A 25,499-nucleotide genomic window follows, 5' to 3' on the forward strand; every position below is an offset into this window, starting at 1 on the left:
CAGCTTTGTGTGTGTGGTTTTGATGCTCTGCATGTGCAAACAAGTTGTATTGGTTTTAGATGAAATAATGAAAAAGCTTTTTCATTTACTTCCATTGTTCTCCAATAGAGAATATTATCTCTACTTCAGTTTGCTCCTCAATTCATGCACCTTGGTTAAAAAGTGAGGTAGCGGCTATGCTCCATTCCCTTTGTGTGAATACTGTGCAGATGTGCAAACTTGTGTGTGTGTGTATACCTTATCAGCGCAGGCATCAGTGTTTTTGTTATCCAACTGTACTTACACTCTATATCGAGGAACATGCTCTTTTGGTGGCCCCCGATCCTGCTGAGGGCCTCACAGTCAAAACGTCCCAAGTCAGTAAGCTTCACCCCACTGATGGTCAACATGGACTTGCCATGGCGGCCCCGCACATCCATACGTCCATCTTGGCTCTGTGCACACACACATGCATAGGCACACACGCACACAAATGGATTGTGAATTTATTGCATACTGTACATCTCATGTGAAGAATTTGCTTCATCCACTCCATCCATCCAGCCGGGGCGGCAGGTAGCCTAGTTGTTAGAGCGTTGGGCCAGTAACCGAAAGGTTGCTAGATCGAATCCCCGAGCTGACAAGGTCAAAATCTGTCGTTCTGCCCCTGAACAAGGCAGTTAATCCACTCTTCCTAGGCCGTCATTGCAAATAAGAATTTGTTCTTAATTGACTTGCCTGGTTACATTTTTTTTTTTAATCCATACACTTTTTATCTGTTGACGTTTTACTTCATAACAACCTCACATACCTTCATAACCGTTAAACCCCCCTGACACTAAGTCAAACCAAGTATCTGATGTAAAATCAGTTTTACGACTCTGGCTAGGATTAATGTGATTGACTATCAATTGATTTGCAATAATTAGACAGGGAACTGTGAAGACAGATGGTCTCAATTTGAAGCCGAGGGTCAATTAGATTGGGAGCAGCAATCATTCCTTGTAATCATCAATGACACTTAACAAAGACAAACTACCTCAGGGTGATCATCACTTACAAAGGAAATCTTTTGGGTTCTTCAAATACTTTGAGAGTTTGATCAAGCCTGTCTGGAGTGCCATATGGGCGGGGATTGCACTTTTGGGACTACTCCATTTTTTATTTGAATATTTGAATGAAAACAAATACTATTTGAACACAGGTCTGCTAGCTGTGCGGACTCCCTAAGCGGATAGTGACTGCCATTGATTAATCAAGTGCTAGGGTTAGACACCAGCAGGACTTGGGCCCAGCACTCAGAAGACTGCAGTCGTAACACGCGGAGTTCCCATGCCAGGTCTAATTTGGCCTATAGATATCTCTCCCCCCTCTGGGACCTGTCTCTGTGTCATTTCCTCCCTTCTCCTTCAGTCTTGAGCCCTGGTGTCTCCTGGGAGCTTGCCCCTGCAGTGTGCGGATGTGGCAGACTCACACAGACTCCGACGCCCACTCTATAGATCTCCCTAGACAATCGATGCATATACAGCTCATTTCTAGTGCTCCAATGCCAGCCCCAACGCCCCCTGTTAATGCCCATTATAATCCCTCAGTTGTATCAGCACTGACTGTGAAGTCTCTTGCAGTCATTTCAGATTGAAACAATCTCTTGCAGTCATTTCAGCTCACACAGTCTCTCGCTACTGCCAGGTTAAAGAGGCCTCCCTTTAAGGAGTGATAAAGGGTATAGTAAAGTTGGTTTGATCTCGGGTGAATCGTCACTTAGATTCAAGTTGGTTTGATCCTGTTTTTTCCTTGAACGTGATTATTTTTTATAAAATGGTGGTTGGCTATGAAAGTGGTGCTTTCAGTAACATGGTCACAGTGTCCTACTGCACATATACAGCAGGTGCCCTCCACATTCCATTTGAACAATTCAGGAGTGGAACTGACCATTGAATTTGGAATGAATATAAACGCTGTCAAATAAACAGGGGGGCAGAAAGTCAAATTTGCCAGTGGAAGAGAATGCTGACTCTGGGCTTTGTGCATTCTCTCTCGCTCTCTCTCCTATATTTGGGTTATTTATTCCCAGGTTCACCTGGCTGAGGAAGGGATGCTCTCTCTAGGGAGAAGGAGGGAGGCGATGGGGGGAGGAAAGGGAGGAGGCAGAGAGAGGGAGTGAGACACTAGCCTGTTTGATATGCAGTGCAGAGGAGCTGACATGGACAGGAGGCACTGCAGGAGCACACACTCAGACACAGCCCGGAAGGAAGGAGAAAGAGAGAGAGTATGAGACAGAAAGCCCACATAGCAAGAGGGAGACAAAGAGAGATAGGTAGAGAGAGAGAGAAAAAGAGAGAGGTAAAGGTAGGTGGTAGATGAAAGATGGAGAGCAGAGCAGATCATTGGAAGTCCTCTCCATCTGATGTGAGGATACGGAACATGCCCTCCTACACCCTGCAATGATCACACACGATCTTAAATAAGATATCTCCAAAGCTGAACTCCAAGTAAGCCCATACGAACTTCTCCGATGGTATTAGTGCTGGCTCTGGATCAGTTAAAAGAAGACGCCACATCTTTCCTTATCCGCTTTCTTCAGTAAAGATACAGTGGCTGTGCCTGTTGCCCTTGGGAGTGCCGGCTTGCTGTAAGACCTTATTAAGCTGCCGTGAATGGGGAGCTGCTGTGGCTTGCTGCTAGTGCTATCATAACCTCGCCAGTGGCATTGAGATGAGAAAACAGGTAAACAGAAACCCACAATGCTCTGTTACTATGTATCATTGACTTTCAACCAGCGTACACTGTTTCTCAACTAGTTTGCTGGGTTTGTATGTGCTTCAATGAGAAACAAATATGCTCGCGACAGCAAAAAGGAGACAGAAACAAAACAATGCTCTTGCTACATTACCCCGACGTAAAGTAGCGGCGTTACGTTTTGTGATACTGGATAAGAGAATAGAGAGTAGCGTGCTGGCTGTGTCTGGATATGCAGATGTAAATTGAAAGAAGAGGCGAGTAGCTTTACACCTAATGCCCATGGCCATCAATCAAGGCAGCAATATACACAAAGCCCTGTTTGTTCTTTCCCATACATTTAGGTGTGTTGCTCGGCGCTCACATTTCCATAATTGCATTTGCCTCGGAGCGCGAAGAAGTATTTACTCTCATTCAGTGCCTTGATTTATAAAGCCGAGCGGTTTGCGCCAACGCACACATTCATTTATCTCAGCCATTGACCTTTTTCCCGTGGAAAGTGGAAGCCATCTTTGCTAATGCAGCGCCTCTCGAAAAGCATTAGTGCTCGGCGGCTACTGAGACAATGACAGAAAAAACACAGGGTAGCTGTCTGTTTACTCTTAGCCATGTTGAGAGCATTTCTTTAACCTCTGTCTGTTGAGGCACAATGTATGCTCCGAGAATCTCAGAGATGAATGGGTCATCAATGGCATCCAACCTTGATACACTGAGTATAACTAATCTTTGGATGAGGTAGGTTACCCTATGGCCTACCTTTCTCTCTTTGTTAAGTAACACAATGAACAATCTTTTACTTCATATATACTGTACCTTATTGCATGGTGGATATAACGTAGTGCCTCTAAAGAACCCTAGGAAGGAGATGTTGGAATTACTGGGCCCACAAAACGTATAGTCAAAAAATGTCCGTGCTGAGAACTACTCTATGACGCGGTCACATCCATCTTCAAAGATGAGCATTCTCCTCAGATATGTTCTTTGTTAATACCGGGCAACTGTCTGTGCAAGAAATAAGTGGTGAGAGAGGGTTGAGGAAAGTACTTTGTGTGACTGTAGGCAGTATGAAGTGGAAGATGGAGAGTAAAAGCAGGGACAACGAGGTTACTGTCTGTCTGTCTGTCTGTCTGTCTGTCTGTCTGTCTGTCTGTCTGTCTGTCTGTCTGTCTGTCTGTCTGTCTGTCTGTCTGTCTGTCTGTCTGTCTGTCTGTCTGTCTGTCTGTCTGTCTGTCTGTCTGTCTGTCTACGCAAGCATGCCTGTGTGTGTGTGAGCATGTGCGTGCTTGCTTGCGTGTGACTGTGCTTGTCTAGAGAAGGTGAACTGGGTACCAGTAGAGTGCAACAGTAGGCAACATACAATGAAAAAGGGTGCGGAAGTAAGAGCAGGGGACAGCCCAGTGTTACCTTGTCTCCGTCAGTGAAGCTCCGACCATCGTTGGCTCTCCTCCAGGAGATCTCAGGCAGCGGCTCCCCCTCGGCCACGCAGGAGATCATGGCGGCGCTGCCCTCTACCGCCGTCACGTTACGCAGCTGGGTGATGTGTGGCTGGACTGGAGGGACAGAGAGAGAAAGAGATAGATTGAAAGGAGAGGTAGGGAGAAGGGGGGAGAGAGTCCAAGATAGATGCAGGAGAGAGAAATAGAGAGAGGGAGAGGAGGAGAGACCAAGAGAGATAGAGGAAAGAGAGGGTGGATGAAAGAGATAAAGAGAGAGATAGGGATGAAGAGTGAAAGGAAGAAAGACAGAGATAGGGAGAAAGAGAAATACAATAATTTAAGACAGGAGACACCGAGGGCTAGCACCAGGTATTGGAAGATGGACAACTTTGGGCTTGACTATTGAGGCCATACGATCTCAATCTACTGTTCAGAATCATACTTTTCTATTTCTGAAAGTAGAGTTGTGCATCGCAGTTTATAGCCTCGAGACAAAGTAATCCTTACATTTGAGTCCACACCATGCCCAGACAGACAACCAGACAACAACTACTTTGAGTTAAGTCTCCCTACTCCCTCACATCCTCTTTCTCACAATATCTTTACTTCTCCACTTTCTCTTCAACAGAAGTTTTTTCCTCTTTCATATATTCTTTATATACAGTCTATTTAATTCCCTCTGTGGATCCTCTGGCTTATTAACAGACGCAGCATTATGCTGGCTGGCTGCCGATGGGGGTGTTTAGCGACGAGACACGCGGTGTACAGACAAACCCTTTTTTGATGCTGAGCGCCCTCGATAAAAAGCATTAAGGAGCGTGGCACCACGGCGGTGGCGTAGAGGTCCGCTCACCATTGGTCTCTGGCGGATAAACCACTCTCTCATACATGGCTGTCTAAGCTAGCGCCCAAACGCCACGCGTGTCATGGGCAAATAGTGTGCAATATGAATCATGTATAAAAAAAAATGTTTACACAACATGTACAAGTAAAGTAGCGACGGCTGTAAAGCTGTGAAGAAATGGAAGTAAATGGAGAAATAGGCCTAAAGTGTGTCTGCTTTTTAAGGCGGTCTTGGCAAAATCAAGAAGTCGTTTGTAATTTCAAAAAGAGTGAACCTTAGGGTGGATGAGCCATCTAAGGGGATTTAGAGCTTGTCACGTAATGGGGTCATACACACACGTATGCCTACTGTATATGCACCAACACATACACACGCACGCGCCTATGCATGTACATTTGCACGCGCACACATACAAACACACAAAATCAATTATTTTCTTTAGGCCTTTAGAGCTACAGAGTTCAAATTGGCCTAGTCATTGAAGAGCCAAAAATGGAGGCATAAACAATTATCTTTTGACAGAAATAACAAGTCATTAATATTTCGGTGGAGATTTATTTTTCAAGGTAAGCTATACATACTTTCAAACATGGCCTTGAAACCTGCCTTAAGTACTACCGCCCTTCTTTTTTTTATTACACTCAGAGGCCCTAGTGGGAACCAAGAAGCGATACACAGATGAGGCTTATGGTTCATACAATAACTCCAGGGTGGGAAAGGTGCTGTAAAGGATTAACAATATAGCTTAACCCCTTCAAGTGAAATATGATACTATTCATCAATATGATACGGGAATGGGCTAAAGCTTATGCACAACCTTTATAACAAATGGTCAATTCTGTGCAAGTGTGTCTTCTCCTTTACAGATGAATAATTGATCAGTGGAGCAAGCTGAAGATGAAAAGATATTAAGCGACTCTTGGTAGCACAATGAAAGTTTGTTTAATTGTAAACATTTTGCCAATACCTTCATCAAGGTCTTCTCTTATACACATTCTTGTGTAAAATAAGCTTTTGCTTCAAGTTTTTTAACATGAAGATTAGATTCCCATTTCAATCTAGCCTATGTATATTTATATATTTTGATGTTTCATGGTAGTCCAGATGTTGGCCAGTGCAGCTGCTTCGGGTGACACCAAACGCAAGAGGCCACAAAAATTCAACCCTGTGAAACACCAAGAAATGTGGCATAAACTCTCAATGGCAAATCCCTCTTCTCTTCATCTCCTGCTCTCTCAACTTGCAGGGGTAATAAAACTCTTACAACTGTGTTTCTCCGCTGCACTTTGCAAAACAAAACTCAAGCTCTCCACTATCTTCTTAATTTAAATATGCATTTTGAAGACCAACCGGAGCCTGGGCCTTGAAAGGATCTTGATGACTAGAGCATAAATCTCCATACATTTTCATAAAGAGGAAAGAGCTCCATCGGAATAATCAGGGAGGAAATATACTGGCAGCTTTATGAAAATATAAATTGAAACTTTTATGAACAGGGTGTCACCGATTCTACAATAAATTAGTTGTATTTTTTCCCCCCCGTCTGGAATTGTATTAGATTCAAGTTGTTGGATGATTGGTTGAGGTAGTGGCTGCATGATGAAAGTTTTCCTCTGAAATAATAGTTTTCCTTGGTGAATAGGAATTGGCTGTTTGTAGCGCTCAAGACAAAACACCTTATATTCAAATCAATTTGTATTAATATTCATAGACACACATGAGGTCACGTAAGTTCAAGGACTGTACACTCACTAGAAACACCCAGCAACACCACAGATAGAACGATGAGCCAGATATTTCACCGGATGTGTAAGTGTGATGCATCTGGTTGGCGTTTCCACTCAATACCAAATATGGTGATGAGAGGAATCCCAGTGGTCGGCAGTGGGAGAAGATGGATTATGCAAATGTTCTCATCAATGAAACAGTTCTGCTCCCAAAACTATCATCTGTTTTCGAACAGAGTGGACTAAGTTTTGTCGATTTTACCCTTACCCAAAGTGAAAAAAGGGGTGAATATAGTTATTACACACACGCACTTCACAGAGTAGGCGTTCCCCCTAACGGAAATATGAGAATACATTCTAGAACACTCGTGCTTGGTTCTGCCCCTCTCCATGTTTGTTCTGCCCACTATGACGAATTTGACCCATTGGAAACGACAGGCTGTGGTCCATCTTTGGTTATTTATAAAAATATTTGGTAATACTCAGGAATATGTAGCTTATGTTGCTTTTAACGCACAGGAAACATGTAGATTCTTATAGTGCCTATTGCCTATGGCGGAACATGCAGTTTTTGGCTCTAAAGACCCGGCGTCTTTCATTCCAATCCATACGGATTTTTATTCATAGAGAGACGTGCAAAAGGTCAAAGACTATACACTCTCTAGGAACATCAAGGAATACACAGTAATCATGTTAAAAGCTTTCTACAGTGCCTACAGCCTATAAAAATCTAAAGAAAAACGAATTGAAAAGTAACTGAGCAAAAGTAAATTGGTATGTTAAAATGACAAATTCTTGGCCCAATTACAGTTTTCTGGTCGAAGCAACATCAAATAACTATATAAAATCCAGGTAGCAATGTGTTTTTCATGACGACATCAAGCCGGCTGATAAGGACATTATATTTCGGTTGAAATTATTAAATGCGACGTGAGACCATTTGACATGTTTACTTCAATTTGAGAATGTCATAACATAAGTATGGATGCCCATGAAGGACATGCTGCTACACTCACCGAACACTTTGAGGAAGAGCTCCCTCTCCTCCGCCCCGGCCTTGTTGGTGGCTCGGCAGGTATAGCTGCCCCCGTCCCCTTGGATGATGTTGCGGATGGTCAGGGTACTCCTGCCTCCCTCCATGGTGTTGAGGACATACTGCTCCGACCTCTCCAACCGCTGGCCCTTCCTGTGTACAGAGAGACAAATTGGGCTCCTGAGTGGCGCAGCGGTCTAAGGCACTGCATCTCAGTGCTAGAGGCATCACTACAGACCCTGGTCCAGGCTGTATCACTACCGGACGTCATTGGGAGTCCCATAGGGCGGCGCACAATTGGCCCAGCGTCGTCCGGGTTAGGGTTTGGCCGGCATGGGCCATCGTTGTAAATAAGAATTTGTTGTGAACTGACTTGCCTAATTAAATAAAGGTTAAAAAAACAATACATATAAAAAACAAATAGGATAGGGGTGCACAACCAATTCAACTACACACACACATGCAAACATAGAGATAAAACACTCACAAGACACACACGTCCACCACAACCACCCATCCTCTCCCTTGATATGATAAACATACAATAGCTTTACTGCATTTAAGAAATTAATTGTTTGTCACACGCACACACACCCCACCCCCCATACACATTATAATGGTGTTAAAACTACATCTCTCAAGGAAAGAGAGAGCAAGAGAGAGGGAGGATAATTGAAAGTGGACTGGGAGAAACATTGAAGTATAGTAATAAGGCTGGAGGGAGCCAGGGAGGAAATTAAGAACGATGTGTGTGTGTGTGTGTGTGTGTGTGTGTGTGTGTGTGTGTGTGTGTGTGTGTGTGTGTGTGTGTGTGTGTGTGTGTGTGTGTGTGTGTGTGTGTGTGTGTGTGTGTGTGTGTGTGTGTGTGTGTGTGTGTGTGTGTGTGTGTGTACCTACAAGCTGGTCTATGCACAGGAAATTACACTGACCGTATCAGAGTCTATGAATGACTGAAAGCAGGCACAGCCAGCCAGCCAGGTGGAAACACCACAACAGGAAATGTAACTGAGGGAGGAGGGGAAGGGGGAGGAGTGAGCGAAAGAAGAAGAGAAAGGTGTTCTCTAGCTCTTTCCTACCAGAATGGTTAGTAGTGCAGTCTTGCAAACCAGTGTGAGGGGGAGGGACGGGGTTATGGTTATGGCGGCACAGTGGTCAGATTGCAGATGTTGATGAAGAGGACACAACGGTCATAGTAGAGTTGTAGTCAGAGTTGAGTTGTGGTCAGTGATGACCTGTGGTCGGCGTGTGGAGTGATGATCAAAGTGTTAGGGTGAAGCTGCAGTCAGGGTGGAGTTACGGTCAGGGTTGAGTTGTGTGGAGTAGTGTTCAAGGCGGAACAGAGAGGACAGTGCACTCTTAGACAAAAAGGTACCAAAAGGGTTATTCGGCTGTTCCCATAGGAGAAACCATTTTGGTTCCAGTTAGGACCCTTTTTGGTTCCAGGTAGAACCCTTTTTGGTTCCATGCAGAACCCTGGGTTTTACATGGAGCCCAAAGGAGTTTTACCTGCAACCAAAAAGGGTACTTCAAAGAGTGAACAGCCGAAGAACCCTTGATAGCATCTTTTTTTCTAAGAGTGTACGATGACGTGATCTCAGGATGGTTAAAAACCAGAGCTTTCTAAACCATTTGTTTGAGCTCAATACAGTGTGACAGTCTACATGGAGCAATTAGACATGCCAGTATTGCAAGGCGAGACACATCGAGATATCATTTTCACAGGATAAACATAGATTTAACATTTCAATTGCTTTCTGTAATTACATGGCCAATTATAACGCCATCTCTCCCATTGATAGAAAAGCTATTACAAGAGTGAATTTGAGTCGGAGGAACAAAAACAATGTCAAGTCAAAATCCTTCCCACAGCCACTCCAAAGGTTATATGCATGGCACAGTTTAGACTTTTCTTCTGAAAGTTGAAAATGAACTTTGACATGTACACAACATTCCTTCCACACAACTGTATTAGTGTTTGATAGAGCAGTATATATATGAAAGTACATTTGGGATACCTCCTTAAGATTCCCAAATCTCTCCTCAAGTATCTCTAGCTACTCCAATTATTACATTACACCTGTAACTTTTTGGCGTTTGTTCTGCCCTCTTCACAGGAAGACAACAACCCCCCTCTCTCTTTCCAGATCTGTGTTTCTCGCCCCCAGCCTTTCCCACGTTGGGCCTTGGTTTTCAAACTGAAATGGTCAACCCACACAGTGTGGTGAAGAAGGCGCAACAGCACCTCTTCAACCTCAGGGGGCTAAAGAAATGTGGCTTAACACCTAAAACCCTCGCAAACTTTAACAGATGCACAATTGAGAGCACTCGGTCAGGCTGTATCATCGCCTGGTACGGCAACCGCACCACCAAAAACCGCAAAGCTCTCCAGAGGGTGATGCAGTCTGCCCAACGCATTACCGGGGGCAAACTTCCCGCCCTCCTAGACACCTATAGCACCCGATACCATAGGAAGGACATCAACCACCCGAGCCACTGCCTGTTCACCCCACTATCATCCAGAAAGCGAGGTCAGTACAGGTGCATCAAAGATGGGACCGAGAGACTGAAAAACAGCTTCTATCTCAAGGTTATCAGACTGCAAAACAGCCATCGCTAGCACATCAGAGGCAGTTGCCTGCAGACATAGATTAGGAATCACTGGCCACTTCTAGAAATGGATCACTAGCCACTTTAATAATGTTTCCGTATCATTACTTATTACTCATCTCAAATGTATAAACTTCACTCCACACTATTCTACGTAGTCACTTTTAAATTGTGTTTACATATTGCATCACCCATCTCACATGTACAGTTGAAGTCGGAAGTTTACCTACACTTATGTTGGAGTCATAAAAACTCGTTTTTCAACCACTCCACAAAATTCACCCAACTTATTGCGGGAAGCTTGTGGAAGGCTACCCGAAACGTTTGACCCAAGTTAAACAATTTAAAGGCAATGCTACCAAATACTAATTGAGTGTATGTAAACTGCTGACCCACTGGGAATGTGAATGAAGAAATAAAAGCTGAAATAAATCATTCTCTCTACTATTATTCTGACATTTCACATTCTTAAAATAAAGTGGTGATCCTAACTGACCTAAGACAGGGAATTTTTTAATGTGAGGAATTGTGAAAAACAGTTTAAATGTATTTGGCTAAGGTGTACGTAAACTTCTGACTTCAAATGTATATACTGTATTCTATACTACACTACTGACTGTTAAACAGCCATCTCCAGTACATCAGAGACTGCTGACGACAGACATAGATCAGGAAACACTTGCCACTTTTAGAAATGGATCACTAGCCACTTTAATAATGTCTTGCATTACTCATCTCATATGTATATACTGTATTCTATTCTATGCCACTGTATCTTAGTCTAATGGCGCTCTGACATACACCACCGTTCAAAAGTTTGGGGTCACTTAGAAATGTCCTTGTTTTTGAAAGAAGTCAATTTTTTTGTCCATTAAAATAACATCAAATGAATCAGAAATACAGTGTAGACATTGTTAATGTTGTTAATGACTATTGTAGTTGGAAACGGCTGATTTTTAATGGAATATCTACATAGGCGTACAGAGGCTTATTATCAGCAACCATCACTCCTGTGTTCCAATGTCACATTGTGTTTAGCTAATCCAAGTTTATAATTTTAAAAGGCTAATTGATCATTAGAAAACCTTTTTGCAATTATGTTAGCACAACTTGAAAACTGTTGTTTTGATTTAAGAAGCAATAAAACTGGCCTTCTTTAGACTAGTTGAGTATCTGGAGCATCAGCATTTGTGGGTTCAATTACAGGCTTAAAATGGCCAGAAACAAAGACCTTTCTTCTTAAACTCGTCAGTCTATTCTTGTTCTGAGAAATGAAGGCTATTCCATGCGAGAAATTGCCAAAACTGAAGATCTCGTACAACGCTGTGTACTACTCCCTTCACAGAACAGAGCAAACTGGCTCTAACCAGAATAGAAAGAGGAGTGGGAGACCCCGGTGCACAACCAAGTAAGAAGAAAAGTACATTTGAGTGTCTAGTTTGAAAAACAGAGTACTCAACTGGCAGCTTCATTAAATAGTACCCGCAAAACATCAGTCTCAATGTCAACAGTGAAGAGACAACTCCGGGATGCTGGCCTTCTAGGCAGAGTTGCAAAGAAAAAGCCATATCTCAGACTGGCCAATAAAAAGAAAAGAGTAAGATCGGCAAAAGAACACAGACACTGGACAGAGGAACACTGCCTAGAAGGCCAGCATCCCGGAGTCGCCTCTTCACTGTCATTAACTCCACACAGTTAACAAAAAGTTAATTTGATCACTCTTTTGTTGCTGAGAATTTTCCTGCGCCACAGAAAATGCAGATTACGATTTACATAAATTCACTGAAAACCTGCACTTACACACAGTAACAGTATTGCACTTTTCATGTATCCTATTTTTGTCCAGCTAATCGCCTAACCACCGGTCAAGCAACATTATGGACTAAACATTCAAATCCCGTTCTGCAGGATTATTTTGCTAAAACAAATACTGGTCAAATTAAGATCCTACATCTGTACAGTATAACAGGTTTGTGTTCATTAGGGCATACAATCAAAAGTGTTTTAAAGCGGTTTGCAATGGAGAAAAAATCTGCCCAAATTGTTGCTCCTTGTTTCAGACTGTTTTCTTCCATTTGGTGCCAAATGAACACAACCCTGTTATTATAGCTTCTAAGAACATGCTAATGAGTGTGTCACTCAGGTTCAGGATATATGCAACGGCTGTTGTATGAATGAATGAATGCGTGTGTTAGATGTAACATATGTTACTGTTGCAGGTGTGACTAATGTGACACACGGTACAGGTGGCGGCTCACTCTAGAAGGACATGTCACAGTGTCACCTCGATGTCATCGTTTACAGTGTCTGTCGACAGCATTGGCTTGTGAAGAGTGTGTGTGTGTGTGTGTGTGTGCACCATTTAGAACATTGAAGGAGCCACTAATCTGTAACAGTGATAGATAAACCAGACTACAGTTGGTGACATCGCCGTAATATAAATCAAAACATACGCCAAATGTGGTTGAGCTAGTGGTCTGGTTGGCTAATAGTTTTGTCAAAGAATGGCTGGATTGCATTTGGCTCGCCAAGCCACAAGAAGTTTAGATGTATGAATAGGAAACATCAATCATGTTTATTAGGTCACAAGGTAGGGAGCAAAACGTTTCGCAATGGGAAAACGAAAACCAGCGTTTCTTATTGAAGGAGCAGGTTGTGCCTCACACCTGTGTTCTTCCGTTTTGTGCTTAATGAACACAACCATGACATAGTGTGTAGGGGGGCTAACTGTACCTGTGCCAGGTGACATCGGGGTCGGGGGATCCCGATGTGACGCAGGTGAAAGTCACTGACTCCTGGTAGTCTGCTGTGGCATTGAATGACTGCTGTAGTATCGACAGCACAGGAGGAACTACAGGAACAAGACAAAGGTTACTGTTAGTGGTAAGGAGATCTTCATCAAATTACACATAGGAGAGCAAAACAGCGTCAGGGAAACAATATACACACAGGAAATTAGCACTGTAACCTTCCCCAACCTCTCTCTTTAAATTAAGATTGTTGTTGACATAATAACAATGCAGATCAACACGAATGTCCGCCGTGCACAGTGGTTGTGCAGAGAGTGCTCATCCTATTGCCTCTGACCATAGAATATCGGACACTATTTTTTTTCCAATTTCCAAAAGATTCTACATGTTGATTCGCCACCGTTCATCAACACCAAGTGATTTACCGCGCACGGTCAATGTTCGTGTTGGACTGTCTTGTCCTTAATAGAGGGGAAATGGGGACACTGTAGTGTCACTGTGCAGTCTTCCAAGGGACAGGTAGACAGGTAACCAAGCTAACAATGGTAGCTAGCATTTAGCCTGTCATCCTAGCTAGTTAACCAGGCTAACATTGAGCTAGCATTTAGCTAGTCATCCTAGCCTAGCTGGTTAACCAGGCTAACATTGAGCTAGCATTTAGCTAGTCATCCTAGCCTAGCTGGTTAACCAGGCTAATAGTGGTATCTAGCATGTGTAGGAAGTCAACCAAGCTTAACTGTTTATCCAGGCTAACAGTAGTAGGTAGCATTTAGCCTTTGATCCTAGCTGGTTAACTAGGCTAACAGTGGTAGATAGTATTTACCCTGTCATCCTAGACCTAGCTGGTTAGCCTGGCTGACAGCAGTAGCTAGAATTTAGACTGTCGTTCTAGACCTAACTGGTTAGCGTGTATGAAAGCAGTAGCTGTACTCTTCCCTATTGAACCAGAACTCTGTGTGTAGCCAGAACACTACCCCACCTCCCCCCGGGCCAATTAGTTTGTAAATTATGGATCTCTATGGCAAGACACATCATTCACCCAGGTTTTGTCAAAATTGAGCTAGTGGTGTCCGAGATATTGCGTGTGATTAACGTATGTACGAATGGACGGAGACAGATCCATAGTGGGGGACAAATACCTAAGGAACGATAAGAAAAGGACAGAGCAAAACATCTTGACGAGAAGTCGTCTTCCACAAAACATATACAGATGGATTTTGAGGTGTTACTGTCCAGTATGTAGCCAATGAAATGTGTCACTGCCATACTGCCATGCAATCAACACGAGGTGTCATCTCACAGCAGTGAAAGGAGAGCCATGCCAGACTGCTGGCTGATAGTCAGCTTACTGACTTGCCGGTGACAGCTCTATATTACAACTGTGTTTATCTGTTCTGACTGCACAGTCCATTTCTCTGTCTACTCTCAATCACTCTCTGTATGTCTCTCGCTCTCTCAAACAGTTGCACCTGCGCCTAAACAGGCACATACACATGCATGCATGCACACACACACAACCCCCCCGCACACTTCAACTTTCTCACTCATCATTATTCACAATTCACTCAGGATTATCTGTAATCATGGTAGCATCCACATTAATGTAGAAGTGTTTAGAAACATTCTATCCGTATTTACAATAAACTTTTATTTACCATTAACTTCAATTGGGCACAAAATGATCTGAAACAAAACCAAAATGAACAGAAAATGCATCCAACAAATGTATAGTCACAAGCTTGACATAGTGATTGAGGGCTTGGAATATGGGACCAAATACTATACGTGTGACTACTTTATTTACAATAATCTTCAGGGGTGTCAATAATTTGGACCTCTTCCTTTTTGAGAAAAAAATATGACTTGTTAAACAAAATCTCTTTCTCTAAGCAATTGTATTAGTATATGTGTATATAAAATTGCACCACTCAGTATTTGAATCATTATTGCTCATCTTTATCAAGGGACCCCACTGTATATGAATATCAACACTTTCCAAGCTTCAGGCTATTGAAACGACCAAGCAATATCAATAGCATGTGTTTTATTCTGTACTACTGTGCCCCAGGTTGAGCTGAGACAGAATCTCTCTCTCTCTCTCTCAGACAAGATTGCCATTGATATGCTTACCAATCGAACACCATTCTCTCTCAAGTCCCTGATCCGATACAGTCCAATCCCAAATCAGTGAGCCTCATTGAAAACAGCTCAGTTAATGGGAGACCCATGCTAGGCACAGAGACATCAAAAGAGCAAATCAGCAACATACTAAGTAGCCGAGATAATACATGTTTAATCTCCTTTATCATTTCAATTTCAAAGACTTGGAGAAGAAGAAAGGTTGGGAGATATGTGGGGGGGGGGGGAGGAACTCATGCTCCCTTGTGCACACAAACATATGGCAATAGACAAAAATGCACAAAAACGCATACATATGCACACACACACAAACACATATAGTTGAACTAATTCATGTTTTGATCATGCGGTGTATTTGACTGTAATCAATCACAAACAAATGGTGCAAAAATCGACCTAAATCAAACTTATTTCTGAAGGTGTTCTGAACAATGATGAGTTTGAAAAGGCTACAACTCCAGTTGCATTTCAAAGTTGTTTCAATTGGAAAGGGTGAGGAAAGGACAGGTGTAGCTGATGGGTATCAGCCTCAAATGACCCAGCCTCTTCACTGGCGGTGTTTTCTTTTCAGCCGGCCAATCAGAAGAGGAGGAGGACACCCTGCTGAGTTGACCCCTATCCACCAGCCAATCAGCGGGAGGCCAGCCCTCTGCCGCTTCCTCTATCGCTCGCTTTGATGATAATGTCGGAGTCTGAGATGGAAGGGTACGCTAGACTAGCCACACTGTCTGCATGATAATGTCAATGCTAATACTAGCCGGCGTAGCTGTATCGCGGTTTACTCCATTATAGACCAACTCTGTACTGACTGACAAACTGACTGATGCAATGATTCCCCCCTCAACTAAACTTCTAAATATGTTTTTACACAACTAGTTGGTTGAATCTATAGTTTCATGTATAATTCTGAGGCTTGGGGAAGATTATACACACTTTGGGACAAGCTGTGTTACAGACCGAGTAAAACACACAAATGACTACACTTCAAAGTCCAGAAGGACCTTGTATTTATGTTACTTGGGGCTTTACATAGGGCCTTACTTTGGGTGTTTCTTTCTTTAGTCTTTCACTTATTGTCTCCTAAGATCTAGTTCACTTCTTAGGGCACAAGTGACAATACTTCAAATTCCATTAGGACCACATATAGTATCTATGCTTCTTTGGAGCGCCTTACTTTGGGCTCTTTAGAGGGGTTTCCTTCCCTCCGTTCTACTTAGTGATCCCCTCCTTAGGGCTCATAGGTTAGTCTTCGTCTTTCCTCCCTCTTAGAAAGTTCCCACTGGGCACACCACCTTTTTTTTCGTGGATAACTGGGTAATTTTTGGTTGACGTTGATAAATGAGATTACAACCTAAACCCCCCACCCCCCTCAAAAAGTTTGTTGAATTTTCAATGTGTTCTCACTATGCGTTCAACCATCTAAAAGCACATCCACATTATAAAATGGAATAAGGTCAGATTTTTGGTTTAGTTGTCACCTAAATGTACACTGCTCAAAAAAATAAAGGGAACACTTAAACAACACAATGTAACTCCAAGTCAATCACACTTCTATGAAATCAAACTGTCCACTTAGGAAGCAACACTGATTGACAATAAATTTCACATGCTGTTGTGCAAATGGAATAGATAAAAGGTGGAAATTATAGGCAATTAGCAAGACACCCCCAAAAAAGGAGTGATTCTGCAGGTGGTGACCACAGACCACTTCTCAGTTCCTATGCTTCCTGGCTGATGTTTTGGTCACTTTTGAATGCTGGCGGTGCTCTCACTCTAGTGGTAGCATGAGACGGAGTCTAGAACCCACACAAGTGGCTCAGGTAGTGCAGTTCATCCAGGATGGCACATCAATGCGAGCTGTGGCAAAAAGGTTTGCTGTGTCTGTCAGCGTAGTGTCCAGAGCATGGAGGCGCTACCAGGAGACAGGCCAGTACATCAGGAGACGTGGAGGAGGCCGTAGGAGGGCAACAACCCAGCAGCAGGACCGCTACCTCCGCCTTTGTGCAAGGAGGTGCACTGCCAGAGCCCTGCAAAATGACCTCCAGCAGGCCACAAATGTGCATGTGTCAGCATATGGTCTCACAAAGGGGTCTGAGGATCTCATCTCGGTACCTAATGGCAGTCAGGCTACCTCTGGCGAGCACATGAAGGGCTGTGCGGCCCCACAAAGAAATGCCACCCCACACCATGACTGACCCACCGCCAAACCGGTCATGCTGGAGGATGTTGCAGGCAGCAGAACATTCTCCACGGCGTCTCCAGACTCTGTCACGTCTGTCACATGTGCTCATGTGCTCAGTGTGAACCTGCTTTCATCTGTGAAGAGCACAGGGCGCCAGTGGTGAATTTGCCAATCTTGGTGTTCTCTGGCAAATGCCAAACGTCCTGCACGGTGCTGGGCTGTAAGCACAACCCCCACCTGTGGACGTCGGGCCCTCATACCACCCTCATGGAGTCTGTTTCTGACCGTTTGAGCAGACACATGCACATTTGTGGCCTGCTGGAGGTCATTTTGCAGGGCTCTGGCAGTGCACCTCCTTGCACAAAGGCGGAGGTAGCGGTCCTGCTGCTGGGTTGTTGCCCTCCTACGGCCTCCTCCACGTCTCCTGATGTACTGGCCTGTCTCCTGGTAACGCCTCCATGCTCTGGACACTACGCTGACAGACACAGCAAACCTTTTTGCCACAGCTCGCATTGATGTGCCATCCTGGATGAACTGCACTACCTGAGCCACTTGTGTGGGTTCTAGACTCCGTCTCATGCTACCACTAGAGTGAGAGCACCGCCAGCATTCAAAAGTGACCAAAACATCAGCCAGGAAGCATAGGAACTGAGAAGTGGTCTGTGGTCACCACCTGCAGAATCACTCCTTTTTTGGGGGTGTCTTGCTAATTGCCTATAATTTCCACCTTTTATCTATTCCATTTGCACAACAGCATGTGGAATTTATTGTCAATCAGTGTTGCTTCCTAAGTGGACAGTTTGATTTCATAGAAGTGTGATTGACTTGGAGTTACATTGTGTTGTTTAAGTGTTCCCTTTATTTTTTTGAGCAGTGTATATCACTGCACTTTCAACCGTTTAAAAGCACAGCAAAGTTCAAATGGGTATACCATGTCAGACATTTTGTTAATTTATACAACAGATGAATGTGATATCACTGCAAATGACCTGTATTGCAGTTGAGATTACGTTACATGCCAATCGAGATACAGCAATTGTGAAGATCCCCACAGACCTGCGATGAGCTATGCACGCCATATTGAACATTCAGGTTTTAAATGATTACATAATACATTGTTTATAGTAACCTTAGCTAGGTTTCCATCCAATTGGCGACAGATTTTCATGCAAATATTCTAAAATCCGCATAAAAACTATATGCAAATGTATTTATAACTATTCCATCAAATTGACTTGTTGCGTATAAAGTGCGTGATGACGTAGTGTACATAAAAATTACTTTTGCGGTTAGGTTCCCAAGTATCAAATAAAAAATACTATTTAAACAGGATTCTAGCGCATTTTTGTAAAGAAGAGTATTAAGGCTAAGTGAAGAGAAAAAAATAATGGGTGGTGGTACTGTTTTTGCAAGTATAGTATGTTAAAAACTTGAAAAACTTAGAGAATAAAGTCAACATTTTGGGGAATAAAGTGGCAATATTATGAGAATAAAGTGCTAGTATTTTGAAAAAAAAGTAGCAATACATCAATATAATATAGGCAGCATTTTGTGAATAAAGTCACAGTTATAATTCAAGATTAAAGTAGAGTTTTTTGCTGATTAATTCCATGCCTCCCTGGTTCCCTGATGCTGTTCTTTGAAAATGCCTGAGTTAGATGACTGGTGAAACTATACTTCAGAAAAGGCTTTAGTAAAAAGGAAATCCTTGCTCTTTTAGAACATAATAACCATATTATTATAAGTATAAGGACCTGGAAGAGGTTGTGCCGCAGATTGGGTATTTTCAGAAGGTGGTACCAAACAGACTTGGATGAGATATTTCATCCAAGTCCATGTGGTTACATCTAGCGCACTCGGAAAGTATTCAGACCCCTTCCCTTTTTCCACTTTTAAAATGGATTAAATAATGTTTTCCCTAATCAATGTACACACAATACCCCATAATGACAAAGTAAAAACAAGTATTACAAATAAAAAGCAGATACCGTATTTACATACCGTATTTACATAAGTATTCAGACGCTTTGCTATGAGACTCGAAAGGAAGCTGAGGTGCATCCTGTTTCCATTGATCATCCATGAGATGTTTCTACAACTTGATTGGAGTCCACCTGTGGTAAATTCAATTGATTGGACATGATTTGGAAAGGCACACACCTGTCTATATAAGGTCCAACAGTTGACAGTGCATGTCAGAGCAAAAACCAAGCCATGAGGTCGAAGGAATTGTCCTTAGAGCTCCGAGAGATGATTGTGTCGTGGCACGATCTGGGGAAGGGTACCAAAAAATTTGGAACCACCTAGAGCTGGCCGCCTGGCCAAACCGAGCAATCGGGGGAGAAGGGCCTTGGTCAGGGAGGCGAACAAGAACCTGATGGTTACTCTGACAGAGCTCCAGAGTTCCTCTGTGGATATGGGAGAACCTTCCAGAACGACAACAATCTCTGCAGCACTCCACCAATCAGGCCTTTGGTGGCCTTTATGATAGAGTTGGTGGAAGTCACTCCTCAGTAAAAGGCACATGACAGCCCACTAGAGTTTTCAAAAAGTCACCTAAATACTCTCAGACCATGAGAAACACGATTCTCTGGTCTGATGAAACCAAATGTGAACTCTGGAGGAAACCTGGCACCATCCTTATGGTGGTTGCATGGTGGTGGCAGCATCATGCTGTGGGGATGTTTTCAGCGGCAGGGACTGGGAGACTAGTCAGGATCAAGGGAAAGATTAACAGAGAAAAGTACAGAGAGATCCTTGATGAAAACCTGCTCTAGAGAGCTCAGGACCTCAGACTGGGGCGAAGTTCCACCTTCCAACAGGACAATGACCCTAAGCACACGGCCAAGACAATGCAGGAGTGGCTTCGGGACAAGTCTCAATGTCCTTGAGTGGCCCATCTAGAGCCCGGACTTGAACCCGATCGAACATTACTGGAGAGACGTGAAAATAGCTGTGCAGCAAAGCTCCTCATCCAACCTGGCAGAGCTTGAGAGGATCTGCAGAGAAGAATAGGAGAAACTCCCCAAATACAGGTGTGCAAAGCTTGTAGCGTTATATCCAAGATGACTCAAAGCTGCCAAAGGCGCTCAAGGGTCTGAATACTTATGTAAATGTGATCTTTTTTAAATACATTTTTTTAATTTGTTAACATTTCTAAAAACAAATGTTTTGCTTTGTCATTATGGGGTATTGCATGTAGATTGATGAGGAAAAAATATATTTAATACATTTTAAAATAAGGCTGTAATGTAACAAAACGTGAAACATATGTACATATTTATAGATGGGCGGATTGTGTGTACAGTCGTGGCCAAAAGTTTTGAGAATGACACATATTAATTTTCACAAAGTCTGCTGCCTCATTTTGTATGATGGCAATTTGCATATACTCCAGAATGTTATGAAGAGTGATCAGATGAATTGCAATTAATTGCAAAGTCCCTCTTTGCCATGCAAATGAACTGAATCACAAAAAAAAAATTCCACTGCATTTCAGCCTTGCCACAAAAGGACCAGCTGACATCATGTCAAGTGATTCTCTCGTTAACACAGGTGTGAGTGTTGACGAGGACAAGGCTGGAGATCACTCTGTCATGCTGATTGAGTTCGAAAAACAGACTGGAAGCTTCAAAAGGAGGGTGGTGCTTGGAATCATTGTTCTTCCTCTGTCAATCATGGTTACCTGCAAGGAAACATGTGCCGTCATCATTGCTTTGCACAAAAAGGGCTTCACAGGCAAGGATACTGCTGCCAGTAAGATTGCACCTAAATTAACCATTTATCGGATCATCAAGATCTTCAAGGAGAGCAGTTCAATTGTTGTGAAGAAGTCTTCAGGGTGCCCAAGAAAGTCCAGCAAGCGCCAGGACCGTCTCCTAAAGTTGATTCAGCTGCGGGATCGCGGCACCACCAGTACAGAGCTTGCTCAGGAATAGCATCAGGCAGGTGTGAGTGCATCTGCATGCACAGTGAGGCAAAGACTTTTGGAGGATGGCCTGGTGTCAAGAAGGGCTGCAAAGAAGCCACTTCCCCCCAGGAAAAACATCAGGGACAGACTGATATTCTGCAAAAGGTACAGGGATTGGATTGCTGAGGACTGGGGTAAAGTCATTTTCTCTGATGACTCCCCTTTCCGATTGTTTGGGGAATCCGGAAAAAAGCTTGTCCGGAGAAGACAAGGTGAGCGCTACCATCAGTCCTGTGTCATGCCAACAGTAAAGCTTCCTGAGACCATTCATGTGTGGGGTTGCTTCTCAGCCAAGGGAGTGGGCTCACTCACAATTTTGCCTAAGAACACAGCCATGAATAAAGAATGGTACCAACACATCCTCTGAGAGCAACTTCTCCCTACCATCCAGGAACAGTTTGGTGACGAACAATGCCTTTTCCAGCATGATGGAGCACCCTGCCATAAGGCAAAAGTGATAACTAAGTGGCTCGGGGAACAAAACATAGATATTTTGGGTCCATGGCCAGGAAACTACCCAGACCTTAATCCCATTGAGAACTTGTGGTCAATCCTCAAGAGGCGGGTGGACAAACAAAAACCCACAAATTCTGACAAACTCCAAGCATTGATTATGCAATAATGGGCTGCCATCAGTCAGGATGTGGCCCAGAAGTTAATTGACAGCATGCCAGGGCAGATTGCAGAGGTTTTGAAAAAGAAGAGTCAACACTGCAAATATTGACTCTTTGCATCAACTTCATGTAACTGTCAGTAAAAGCCTTTGTCACTTATGAAATGCTTGTAATTATACTTCAGTATTCCATAGTAACATCTGAAAAAAATATCTAAAGTCACTGAAGCAGCAAACTTTGTGAACATAAATATTTGTGTCATTCTCAAACTTTTGGCCTCGACTCTATATGAAGGTGTGTGTGTGGGCAGTTAAAACAAATGGCCTTCAATCTAATCAATCTACCCAGGCTATTGTTATTTTTTTCTGATAGTGGATATAACATTGAAAATCTGACATTGTTTTAAAGGTACAAATGCAACATATAAGGTTTGTCGATCTTGAAATTTGATTACCATTGTGACATAATCCTTTGGTTGAAATGTCAGCCTTAAAACAACAATTTCCGTTGGTGGCAGACTGAAAGATGGCGGCCTGAAGATGGCGGTGCAGAATGCCTTGTGAAAAAGCTTAGAAATTAATGTCCCTAAACTGACCAAATAATAATACTTCTACGCTGATCTGCTCACTCGTGAGCAACAACATCAAAACTGGAAAATAACTCAAAACAACTTGTAAGGCTGGAGAATTTTATTGACTAACACTACCAACGCAGTCAAAACCAAAACATGGCGGAGGGTATAAACGTAAGGAATGGAGAACCAACTTCTAAAACAAAAAAAATCCAATAAGAGACTCTTCAATTGACACAGATTACATATTTTCACCACCATGTACAGTAAGCGTGGAAACCAAACTGCAAAAATCTCTAAATTACAAATTAGGCCTACCCGAGTTAGTCCGTAAAGATACACGAGGTGAAGATGAGCCTTGAAATGAGTGATGAGAAAGCCGCAACACTGGAAAAAGAAACTGAAAAGCTGAATGGTACAGTCAATGTTATTGAAGCTGACGTTAATGAACTTAAGAGAGAACAAGTTGTTGAGAGAATCCATACTTGATATACAGTTGAAGACGGAAGTTTACATACACCTTAGCCAAATACATTTATACTCAGTTTTTCACAATTCCTGACATTTAATCCTAGTAAAAATTCCCTGTCTTAGGTCAGTTAGGATCCCCACTTTGTTTTAAGAATGTGAAATGTCAGAATAATAGTAGAGAGAATGAATTATTTCAGATTGTATTGCTTTCAACACATTCCCAGTGGGTCAGAAGTTTACATACACTCAATTAGTATTTGGTAGCATTGCCTTTAAATTGTTGAACTTGGGTCAAACGTTTTGGGTAGCCTTCCACAAGCTTCACACAATAAGTTGGGTGAATTTTGGCCCATTCCTCCATTCCTCCTTGCTCACACATGCCTTTTCAGTTCTGCTCACACATTTTCTATAGGATTGAAGTCAGGGCTTGTGATGGCCACTCCAATACCTTGACTTTGTTGTCCTTAAGCCATTTTGCCACAACTTTAGAAGTATGCTTGCGATCAAGCTTTAACTTCCTGACTGATGTCTTGAGATGTTGCTTCAATATATCCACAGAATTTTCCTACCTCATGATGCCATCTATTTTGTGAAGTGCACCAGTCCCTCCTGCAGCAAAGCACCCCCACAACATGATGCTGCCACCCCCGTGCTTCATGGTTGGGATGGTGTTCTTAGGCTTGCAAGCCTCCCCCTTTTTCCTCCAAACATAACAATGGTCATTATGGCCAAAGAGTTATATTTTTGTTTAATCAAACCAGAGGACATTTCTCCAAAAAGTACAATCTTTGTCCCCATGTGCAGTTGCAAACCGTAGTCTGGCTTTTTTATGGTGGTTTTGGAGCAGTGGCTTCTCCTTGCTGAGTGCCCTTTCAGGTTATGTTGATATAGGACTGGTTTCACTGTGGATATAGATACTTTTGTACCTGTTTACTCCAGCATCTTCACAAGGTCCTTTGCTGTTGTTCTGGGATTGATTGATTGAGTACGTTAATCTCTAGGATACAGAACGCGTCTCCTTCCTGAGCGGTATGACGGCTGTGTGGTCCCATGGTGTTTATACTTGCGTACTATTGTTTGTACAGATGAACGTGGTACCTTCAGGCATTTGGAAATTGCTCCCATGGATGAACCAGACTTGTGGAAGTCTACAAATTATTTTCTGAGATCTTGGCTGATTTCTTTAGATTTTCTCATGATGTTAAGCAAAGAGGCACTGAGTTTGAAGGTAGGCCTTGAAATACATCCACAGGTACACCTGCAATTGACCCAAATAATGTCAATTAGCCTATCAGAAACTTCTAAAGACTTGACATAATTTTCTGGAATTTTCCAAGCTGTTTAAAGGCACAGTCAACTTAGTGTATGTAAACTTCTGACCCACTGGAATTGTGATACAATGAATTATAAGTGAAATAATCTGTTTGTAAACAATTGCTGGAAAAATTACTTGTGTTATGCACAAAGTAGATGTCCTAACTAACTTGCCAAAACTATAGTTTAGTTAGGGAATGTTGTAAAATAATTTTGTATTCTATTTTTATTAATAATATAAATAGATCAAATATAGGACAATTCATGAAATAATAAATCTGAAAATATAAGGAACTGGAACACAAAAGTACCCAAAGCCCGAAATAAAAACACGACAAACAGAGAACATAAAAAGGCACAGTATGTGGGTATGTACGGGTGTATTTGTGAGAGGAGTGTGGTTGTGTAGGAAGATGGGGTGCCTGTTTGATTGGAAAAGTGTGATGCGTTAAATGAGTGAGTAAGGAAAATGGTTGCAAATGCCAGAGCCCATGTGTGTCTGCAAGCAGGAGTTGTGATAGAGCGAGTCTTCACTTTTGCGTAGATAGGGGATATACACTACCTTTCAAAAGTTTGGGGTCACTTAGAAGTGGCCTTGTTATTGAATAAAAAGTTTTTAAAAATTGTCCATTAAAATAACATCAAATTGATCAGAAATACAGTGTAGACATTGTAACTGTTGTAAATGACTATTGAAGCTGGATTTTTTTATGGAATATCTACATAGGTGTAGAGAGGTCCATTATCAGCAACCATCACTCCTGTGTTCCAATGGCATGTTGTGTTAGCTAATCCAAGTGTATAATTTTAAAACACTAATTGATCATTCTAAAACTATTTTGCAATTATGCCAGCACAGCTGAAAACTGTTGTCCTGACGGTAGTGTATATATGTAAAATAATACATACAGTACCAATCAAAAGTTTGGACACAAAAACTAATTCAAGTGTTTTTCTTTATTTTTACTATTTTTTTTACATTGTAGAATAATAGTGAAGACATCACAACTATGAAATAACACATATGAAATCATGACGTAACCAAAAAAGTGTTAAACGAGTATTGTATATTTGAGATTCTTCAAAGTAGCCACCCTTTGCCTTGATGACAGCTTTGCACAGT

General features: G+C 42.5%; 1 protein-coding gene across 3 annotated transcripts in view; it reads right to left on the reverse strand.

Moving 5' to 3' along the window:
• The window catches only part of LOC139566187 (neural cell adhesion molecule 2-like), a 395,977-nt gene that overhangs the window by 55,655 nt on the left and 314,823 nt on the right, over positions 1 to 25,499 (reverse strand). For all 3 annotated transcript variants that reach the window (XM_071387198.1, XM_071387197.1, XM_071387199.1), the window contains exons 6-9: positions 13,099 to 13,216; positions 7,742 to 7,911; positions 4,123 to 4,268; positions 284 to 434 (exon numbers count right to left, since the gene is read on the reverse strand). In XM_071387198.1, coding sequence (XP_071243299.1) covers positions 284 to 434; positions 4,123 to 4,268; positions 7,742 to 7,911; positions 13,099 to 13,216 — 585 coding nt within the window. The remainder of the gene's footprint in view (positions 1 to 283; positions 435 to 4,122; positions 4,269 to 7,741; positions 7,912 to 13,098; positions 13,217 to 25,499) is intronic.

The sequence above is a fragment of the Salvelinus alpinus genome, chromosome 38 (genome assembly GCF_045679555.1).
Source record: "Salvelinus alpinus chromosome 38, SLU_Salpinus.1, whole genome shotgun sequence".
Taxonomy (NCBI): domain Eukaryota; kingdom Metazoa; phylum Chordata; class Actinopteri; order Salmoniformes; family Salmonidae; genus Salvelinus; species Salvelinus alpinus.